A 10,220-nucleotide genomic window follows, 5' to 3' on the forward strand; every position below is an offset into this window, starting at 1 on the left:
CCCCCCCCCCCCAAAGATAATGGGCATCGAAGAAACTCCTCATGGAGTTTACTTTTTTGTTGCAAATGTAAGCCACTGAGCAAGAGAATGCTCTTGCCTCAACAGCTGACAGTATGCTGTCCTAATTGGACAAGCAGGACACAAAAGAAAATGACTGCCAAACATTGTCAAAACAAAGAGGAACAGCCCTTCAGAATATTCTGCTTCACAGAAAAGTCTGTCAAATATTCTCAGCCTGTAGGCTGAAGATGGATGCCCCAATGTTGCAGAGGAACTTCGGGTAACTGCCTAGGCAGCTTGGTGTTTCTGTCTTTTCTCACATTTTTTTTGAAGTCACTTGCTTGCACTTCCTGCTTACTTTGTTAATATTACTTCCTTCTTAGGTCTTTGAGGGAGTTGAAGACTAGATAGGCATAGTTATAGTTTTCCTTGTTTACCAGAAACAGAAAGCAAGTTATAATAGGAAGTAAATTAGACACAAAACTTTGGACTCACCAAGATAGTATAGATATGAAGTATTTTCTCTGAATTTATCAAATGCAAATAGACTAGACATTGTTGATGTAGTTATTGTCTGTATATATTGCATACAGTCATTGTATTTACTGTATACAGTTTTTCACAAATTAGTTATAGCTTTTTTATTTTACACAAAAAGGGGAAATATAGTGATATTTTATTTATGGTTTAATTAATAAAGCTTGCCTGAAGATCAGAAGGACAAAGCTAAGCCACTAGAGGTCAGGCAGTGCTGGGACACACCTTTAATCTCAGGATTTGGGAGAAAGAAGCAGATGGATCTCTGTGAGTTCAAGGCCACCCTGGGCTACACAAAATCAATACAGAAACAAACCCAGGTGGTGATGCCTTACACCTTTAATCCCAGTACTAGGGAGTCATTAATCCCAGCACTAGAGGGAACATAAACTAGAATGAGAGAGAGGCTCTGTCTGCTTAGGCTGCTTAGTCTGCAGTTGCCCAGCCTTGGTAGGCGTAAGACTTCTCTAGTGGCTAGGTTGCTTTGCTTTTTTGGTTTTTTAGTTGAACCCCCAAATCTGACTCTGTGGTTTTATTATTCTTGCTACATGGAATAGGGAGTACCTCGAGTGTTGAGTAAGAAGTATGATAAAGAATACTGTTCATCTGTAAGGAGCAAAACAGCATAATTTCCTCTATGAATGTCTGAAGACATGTTTAATAATGTTCATTTTACCAAACATATCGATGTGTAGTTATTAAAATTCTTAATTTCTTATCATATATGGATGAGCCCTCATTGCAAGGTTTAAAAATAAGGCTGGGACGATGTCCGAGGTCACAAGAGTAGGAGAGCTGACCTTGAGCCTCACCAGTTGCAGAACTCGAGAGACAAGACCTCGGACTTTGCCTGGGCAGCACAATACAGCTGACCCTTTTAACAAGGGCACAGATGATCTGGTTCGGTGAAAATGTGTGAGAGAACTGACCCCATTCCTCATCTGCCATATGGAAGAGTGGGCTAGAGAAATGCCCTCCTCCGTCCTGCACCCCTTGTCGCCTGTGGCAGGCTGGAGAAGGGACCACAGGGCACAAGAATGGATGAGCTGACCCTGCACCTTATCAAATGTGACTCTCGGGAAAGCAGACCCTTGCCTGGGAAAAACAATAGACCTGGCCCTGGTGGCATGGGTGCAGGTGAGCCAGTCCTGAGGGTGTGAGAGCAAGAGAGCTAGCCCTACTCCTTGCTGTGTGCTGCGATGGGTGAGCTAGCCTGGGCAATGCTGAGAGCTTGTCGTGGCGGTGTCAATGAGGAAAAACTGGGGTGATGACCAACCCAGCTACCACCCAGGCCCAAAACCTGGACTGAGTTGGCCCACCCCAACATCCACCTCAATGGTGAACTGCCAGAGCATGTGAAGGGGCCGCATCTGTAGATCCAAAGCTACAGAATCTCTGTGACCTAAGGCAACAACAGGATATCCAAGAGGCGTCCCAGGGAGAGTCCAGTATAGAAGCTGTAAAGAAACCAGAGGCCTTGAACCAATGACTCATTGCAATGAACACTTACAAGTAAAGACATGTAGACAAAAGGGTACACTATATGATGTCCTCTGTAACAGCTCCCACACTGAGATTTCTTTTTCTTTTGATATGTGAATTATCCTTGAACATATTCACAAATGCTCATTCAGCATTCTTTTCATTTGTTAAATTCAATACAGGAAGAATTTCAGGGTTGGTTTCATTTTTGTTGTTATTATTGCTGTTTTGTTGTCGTTGTTGTTTTATTTTGGTTTAATTTGGTTTGGGTTTTTGAGACAAGGTTTCTCTGTGTAGCCCTGGCTGTCCTGGAAACTGTTCTGTAAATTAGACTGACCTCGAACTCAGAGATCCACCTGCCTCTGCCTACTGAGTACTGGGATTAAAGGCGTGCACCACTACGGCCTCGCCATTTATTATTTCTTATCTTGACTGTGAGTCATGTATTTATATATATCCAAATGTTTACTTATGAACTGGACAGAAGATGACATGTTGTAGAAATTCTCAACAATCGTCTTCATCTGAAGGGTGATGGCTTTTATTTAAGAGAGAAGTTTAAGTTTTGACTGATCAATTTGAAATTCAAGGCTTAATTTTATTGTGTTTTGGGTAAATTTATATAAGGGCCTAAGTTTTTCAATGCACTAACTTGGTAAGAATCCAGCTCCAAACTCATTCTACTATAAACACTACATGAATTTTGTCCATGGTTTTCTAGGACAAGAATGGGATGGTGAAGGTTAATTTGCTATTAAAGACACACATAAAGCCTGTTCACCAGGCACAGTTATCCTGCAATAGCTCCTATCAGGGCTTGACCTGGAGATTTCTAGTCTCTTCTTAATCCTACAGAAATTTCCCTCTATTGCAGAACTCAAGCAGACCTCTGGTATACAAGATGCCATGTCATCAACTAGGTACTCATATTAAACTCCCTCATAGAAGAAGCCACTGTTCACTGCAATTCTTCTCTATGACATTTTCTACAGATTCGAATTGTTTTAGCAGCTCTGAACTATGATATTCCCCTTTTCATTTCAGTAAGACTGCCATGTTCTAGCTTCCCGTTTCCATGTGGTTTGGTTTGGAAGTTTTCTGAGACATGATACCATAGATGACTATGGAGCTGACTATATTTTTTTTCTCTATTTCATCTTTTGAAAATTGTACTGTATAGTTGCCAATGCCTAAACTCTGTTTCCTTCTTTACCCTTTAGTTCTAATGGCATCTGTGGGAGGAAGGCTAGTTGGTCGCCAGGATATTTCATCATTCTCAGACCAGAAGTCTTTCTATAGTAACTAAAATATATTTTTGTTTAGAATAAGACTCTATGGTGTCATATCTGGATTTCCTATTGATTTGTTTATTTATAAACTTGTTTCCATAACCTTTATTTTCTCTTAAACATATCTAGAAAGTTGTTCATAGATAAAACTAAAATATCACCAGATCAGGACAAAGACATTAGACATTCATAACATTATGTTTTTACCTTTGATTATAGGAACCTGAATATGTCTGATGTCTATGTTCTTCAGTGTTGCTTGAAGCCCAGAAATCTAAAAGCAAATAATGCAAACATGTGCATTTAGATATAATACATTATACTATAAGTGCATTATATAGTAAATGAATTTAAAATGTTAAGTAAAATGTAATGTTTAATAGATGACTGCAAAATATCAAAAATATTAATCTCTCTCAAATCCATGCTTTTAAGTTATAAAACATTAAACATGAACTTTATCTGAAAGATGGCATTATTTTAGATAAAAGCCAATTACACAGTCAACTATTAATCATCCACTACAAAAAGCATCTGAAGTGTGCATCTTACAGAATAATTTCTAAAGGATGCTCTTTAGATATTTTGACAGCTGTTCAGCTCTACTTTGAGAGAGGATTTTTCTCAGCTGAAATTTCTTCAAAATTTGTCTTTTTTATCTATAACCTGTGCAATTTATTCTTTTACTTATAAACTACAGAATATATATTAGTCATAGACCAAAATATGAACAACTATTGTATGCCCATAACAATTATTTATTACAAGGGTAATCTGTTTTATCAATCGTATCTTATAATTACAGACATCTGCTGGTATAGCTTTACCTACACACCCCAAATTTAAAATTCAATCTTTAAAGTCATTTTATCCTTTACTGTACATAATTATCCAAACATAAAATACCTCCTGCTTAATTACATACAAATGTACACATTTCTCAACTATCACTAGATACCAATATATTTACTTTCAAAAGTAGCAGATAAACTCTAATCAGCTGATGGGCATTAATGGAATGCTAGGGTAAAATAAATGGCAGATCAGTGTCCTCAGAAGGTGAATGGATTCTAAACTCATCAGAACACCATAAGCATCACAGATTAGTGGTTGATCAGTGCTGATAACTGCAGTGTGCCCCACACTCAGGCTCACGTTCTCTACAAATGATGGCTTAATGTTAATACATTACCATGAAGTAAAGTCTGTTTCTTTGGTTCTCATTTATGCCCCATGTAGAATATCACCTTGCACTCAGCCACTTGTGTCCCTCAGCCTCCTCTGGACTTAAACCTTTCTGAAATTCTCCTTTATTGTAATGCCTTTGACTGCTTGAAAAGTAGTGGTTGGAAAGGACCCTGCAGGACTTGCTTCCTGTAGTTAAACTATAATTAGGGATTTCAGGAGGGCTCCAACAGAGGAGAAATGTCATAATTTCTCTTTATTATGTGTGCTACACGTAACACACATACCTCAAAGGTACTTGCTGTCAACAAGACTTAAGCTGATGATCTTAACCTTGGTACATAGAAGAGGCAGTTTGCCAGATTTCTTCACTGCAGTGACATGGGGTGTTCCTTTTTCTGTGTATCTACACTGCCTTTGGAAGTGAATCTTTAAGTACATTCAACACTTAACTACTGAATTGTCAAGTTCCATCTCCCTGAGAGAATAATATACCACTTAGCTATTTGGTATTCTTCTATTTGCAAATTTGTGTAGTGCGCACACACACAGACACACACACACACACACACACACACACACACCTTTATTCACTAGATCATTTCTATAATTTAAGACAACAGACATTTACTTCTACTTTTAATTATACAAATCCCACATTGTTTATCTTGTTGGTCAAACTGTTACAGGCTACAAAAGTGGGAATTATTTCTGGAAACACTGTCTTATTTAGGTTTCTGTTGCTGTGGTAAACATCATAATCAAAAACAGCCTAGAGAGTAAAAAATAGCTTTTTTTTTTCCCATGGAGGGAACTCAGGATTGGAACTTAAAGCAGGACTCTAAAAACAGGAACTGCAGAAGAGGCCATAGAAGAACATTGCTTACTGGCTTGCTCCTAATGTCTTGTCAAGTTTGCTTTCTTGCCAGGACCACCAGCCCAGAGCGGGAAACAATACACAACAAACTGGACCCTCCCACAGCAATCATGAATCAAGAAACTGCCCCCAGAGACTTTCCTATAAGTCGACGTTATAGAGACATTTTCTCAGTTGTGGTTTCCTCTTCTCCAAGGCTCTAGTTTGTGGTAAATTGTTAATTTGGACAGAGTCTTGGAATGAGAAATGTGATTCAGTTTTTGGATACTTGGCTACGAAGAGATTTTAAACCTTATAACTATTTCCATCCATTTGCCTGCAATGGATGGAAATAGTTGGGTTTTTGATCCTACTGCACCTATTGGTTTTGTGGGAGCCTAGGCAGTTTGGATTGCTCTTTGGTCTGACGAAGGAGGGGGACGTGATTGGGGGAGGGGGAGGGAAAGGGGAGGCGGCAGTGGGGAAGAGACAGAAATCTTTAATTAATTAAGAAATAAATAAATTTAAAAAACCTTATATCTAGTGATGGGATCATCTGGACGTCAATGGAACTGGGCAGATCCACAATCACCATATGGCTGCCTACAGAACACTTTCCTTCTCTTGGATGGGCTCTACTTTGTGCCTAAAGCTTCCCCTCAGTATGGTCCTATTGTCTAACATCTCAATAATCTCAACTGAAAATTATTTGTTAAGGACAGGAATGTGGTTGGACTGGAAGCTATAGACAAGGTGACAGCTAAGATAGTATCTATAATCATTAAAGAGAAATTTCCTTTGTCAGATGCTTTAGTCCATTAATTTTAAATTAAATCTCTTTTCCATTCATGAAATACAAGGAGAACTCAGCCAGATTCTTTTCAAGAATCTAACATTACTTGTTCAGATTCCTTGCTCTCTGAAACCGCATGAGCTGGCCCTCCATGTTTTGCTTTTTTTTTTTTCACTGTGTTCACGTTTAACAGCTACTGGAATGGTGGATTAGGCTCTACCTTCGGCACGCTAGACACTTTCTGGCCTGAAGTCCCAAACTCTTCTTCATTCTTCCCAGAAGCCAACCCCACAGCCTCTGGGAACCACGTGGGTCAGGTGTATCCCCGTGATCGGCCCACTCTTCAGTATTAGTTATCTGCATTGATACTTTCCATATGCCTTTGACATCTGCCTGAAAAGCAACTGGGGATGCAGGTTTCACCTCACAGTCTCTCATGGAAGAGAGATGTGAGAAGCAATGGGCTCCAGCTGGTACTCAGCTTGCTATCTTCATTTTATTTGGTCCTGAACTTGAAGCCACAGCATCGTTATCCTATTTTTAGTTAAACCTTTCTGGAAGTACCTTCAGAGACCTGCCCAGAGGTGTGTTTCCATGGCAATAGTAAATTTCATCAAGCTGAAAATGGCAATTAACCAATCACTTTTTAATCAATTACAGTTTAGATTTTAGGAATTATGGAATTTTTTAGAAAAATGGATATCTTTCATTAAAATTGTAAAAATTATTTCCATAAACTTGCAAAGCTAACAATTAGAATTGTAAGGATTTAAGTTTTATATAAACTTAAAAGAGTTAGGTTAACGTTTCTTATGTACCAAAGGAATTTAAAAGCATGTGTTTACTAGATTTTTATATAGTAAATGTACACTTTCACTCTTTAAGATATAAATATAAAGGCATAAAATTTTTCAAATTCTGATAGCTACACTTGTCCACATTGATAGGGGAAATCTCAAAGGCTTCACCCCAAGATGAAGAGCTAGACAGGCAATTAATGTAAGTGTTAGAGCTCTAGAGGGAAAGGTACCCTGACGTGTGGGGAAGTCGGGCTATACCCGAATCTGTAAAGGGAAAGTATCCCGGATACATACAGCTCTGGAAGGAAAGGTATCTTGACTTGTCAGAAGCGCGCGCGAGGGGGGGGGGGGGGCAATCCTGCTCCTCTGCAAGAGAGTGCCATTACAGCTGAGCTGTGCTCCTTCCCCCTAAGGGAGCTTCCCAGCAAAGGTAGGTATCCATTTCTGCTCAGCTCTGCCCTTTCCTCTGATTCACTCTGCTAAGCCGGAAACCCCTGCAGAAATGTAGCAATGAGCTCCAGCGAAACTCTGCTTCCCTAATGGAGCATCCTAGCAGGGGTGTCTCTTGCTCCTTTTTCTGCTCTGCTCCCCTAAGGGAACTTCCCAGCAAAGATTCTACTCTGCACCAGCAAAAGATCTGCACCCAAAACTCTTTCAAGAGATTCATTTGGGAAGAAGAAATTCAGGGGAGTGGCTGTGTCTGCCAGGTTGGAGAAAAACAGCTAAAAGCTGAACATGCAGAAGGGCTTATTTAGAACTTCTTTGGGTTAGAGTTTTTCCAGGAAGATTTTTAGGAAGAGTATTGGTCAGATTTTAATACCCTTAAGCTTGGACAAGCTCAGACTGGACAGTTTTTCTGTTCAGTGATTCATTGGCTTCGTGTACAGTTGATTGGGGGCAGAATTGGCTCTGGTTTCAGGGTCAGGGTAGATTTCTTTACCTGGCTCTGGTTCCAGGGACAGGGTGGGTTTCTTTTGACTTTTTTTTACCCTACAGTTAGCAACTCCTGAAAGAGCGAAAATCGTTTGCTTTCTTATCACAAGTGTCTGCCCTAAATAATACACGTATGAGTAACACTAAATGGAATCATATGTTGCATTTATAAATGCAATTGTTTTGTGTATGAATACAACAATAATAATGTAGAAGAACATTGGATTTGAGATGAAGTTCTGGAAACATAGGAGAATCTGGATCAGGAAGGAGGAGGGTGGGAAATGGTCTTAATACAGTACTCATGAGTGAAATTCTCGAGGAATTTTAATTCTAAAAATTCTAAATTCTGACACTTCACAATGCAACTATTATGCATTCTATAAACTACTCTTACTAAAACAAAGTAAGTTAACAAAATACTCATTAAGATAAGGCCTTAAAGAAGTGATGATCAGGGTTTCCACAGTAAACAGGAGACTCCTTTTGCTGCCCTTAACTCACATCTTTAGGGTGCGAGTTAAAAGGGAATTCTCAGAGCATACCCAATTCTACTTTTATGTTTAAAAATAAGCATTAATGTAATCTATCCTCTCTAATGAAACATAGGTAAAATTTTCATATACTTAAATGAATTTTTCTTTTACAAATATTTTGCTTAAATTAATTCTGTGGCTTCATGACACTAATAGTTTTAGGTCAGAAAATTAACCAATAGTCTGACAGTCAGTGTATACCTGATAAATAAGCTCTTAAAAGAAAAAGTTTGTTGGCAACAGATCAGTCTTTATGTTAAAGCTAACCAAAGGGGCTCAGTCTTGAAGTCACAGGCATGACTTGCTTCCCAAGAAAACATTTACAATTTAAACCATAGTCTTTTCCCTAATTCTGGGATCAGGATAATTGGCTTAGGGTCTATAACAGTGTGATATCTGACAGTCATTTTGCCACTTATAACTTGGTTTCCACAAATTATAAATTATCTACTTCTTAGAATATGGACAATAGATACTGTAAGTGAGTGTTACAGGTCTGGAGATGCAAAGACATCCTTGACTTATTATTGGGAAGCCAGACTATACCTAGCTCTGAAGGATGAAGCTGCAATAGGACATCTCAGCGCTGGAGGGAAAGGTGTCCTCACTTCTCAAGAAGCCAGGTTATCTGAAGATGGTGTGTGGTGGGCATGGTCTCCCTGCAGGATATGGAAATCCTGTTTCTCTCCTAGAGAGAGCCATTACAGATGAGCTCTCCTCTGTTCCCGCAAGGAATGTCCTAGCAGGGATATTCACTTCTTCTGGGGCCCCAGATGTTACTTCTGCTACACTCTGCTAAAGAAGAAGCCCCTGAAGGAATGTAGCAATCTCCTCTAGCTCTGGTGAAAAGGTGTTACTTTTTCTTCTCAGCCTTGCTCAGCATCCTCCCTTCCCCAAGGGAATGTCTCAGCAAGGCTCATCTGTTCTTCTGTTCTGCTCAGCCTTGCTCAGTCCCCTTAAGGGAATATCTTAGCAAGGTTTTTCTGTTTGGTACCCTAAGAGACATCTCAGCAAGGTTCTTCTATTCTGTTCTGGTGAATGGAGATTTTCACCCAAAAATCTTTTAACAAAGAGATCTATTTGAGAAGGAGAAGTCCAGGATAGTGACTGCCTCTGCCAGCATGGAAAAGGACAGCTGAACCCAAAACAGGCAGAGGGGCTTATATAGCCCTTCTTAGTGGTATAGTTTTCCTAGGGAGGTTTTCTGCTCTGAAATTGTTTAGTTTTCCTGCTCAGCGATTGGCTAGTTTAGTTGCTCAGGGGATTGTGTTTCTTTCACTGGGGGTTTTTGGTTTTTTTTTTTTTTTTTTTTTTTTTGCCTTTTGGCTCTAATTTTAGGGCCACGGTGTATTTCTTTCACTGGCTCTGATTTTCGGGACAAAGTATGTGTTTTTTTGGCATTGGTTTCAGAGTCCTGGTTTGTCTCTTTGGTTCTAGGTTCAGGAATAAAATGTTTCTTTCACTGGCTGTGGGTTTAGGGTCAGGGTGCTCAGGGATTGGTTTGTTTCTTGCACAGGGGTGATGTGGGAGTGTCATATCAATCTGTTGATTTCATTGGCTGAGCAATGAAAGAAACTGCTTGGCTGGCCCTCATAGCTTAGAACATAGATGGGAGGAGAAAACAGAATAGGATGCTGGGCGGAAGAGGAAGTGAGGTCAGACTCTGCGCTGCTTCCAGAGGGACCGGACAGCCACCATGCTCTGCTCTCCCAGGCAGCTGCAACCCACGATGGACTTAGGCTAGAATCTTCCCGGTAAGCGCACCTTGGGGTGCTTACACACATCATTAGAAATGGGCTAGTCCAGGTG

The 10,220-nt window shown here is 39.8% G+C and overlaps 1 protein-coding gene across 2 annotated transcripts in view; it reads right to left on the minus strand.

Moving 5' to 3' along the window:
* The window catches only part of Spag16 (sperm associated antigen 16), an 896,526-nt gene that overhangs the window by 825,440 nt on the left and 60,866 nt on the right, over positions 1-10,220 (minus strand). For both annotated transcript variants that reach the window (XM_050154322.1, XM_050154323.1), the window contains exon 8: positions 3,516-3,582. In XM_050154322.1, the coding sequence (XP_050010279.1) occupies positions 3,516-3,582 (67 nt within the window). The remainder of the gene's footprint in view (positions 1-3,515; positions 3,583-10,220) is intronic.

The sequence above is a fragment of the Alexandromys fortis genome, unplaced genomic scaffold (genome assembly GCF_014885135.2).
Source record: "Alexandromys fortis isolate MF-2015 unplaced genomic scaffold, M_Fortis_MF-2015_v1.1 scaffold_40, whole genome shotgun sequence".
Taxonomy (NCBI): Eukaryota; Metazoa; Chordata; class Mammalia; order Rodentia; family Cricetidae; genus Alexandromys; species Alexandromys fortis.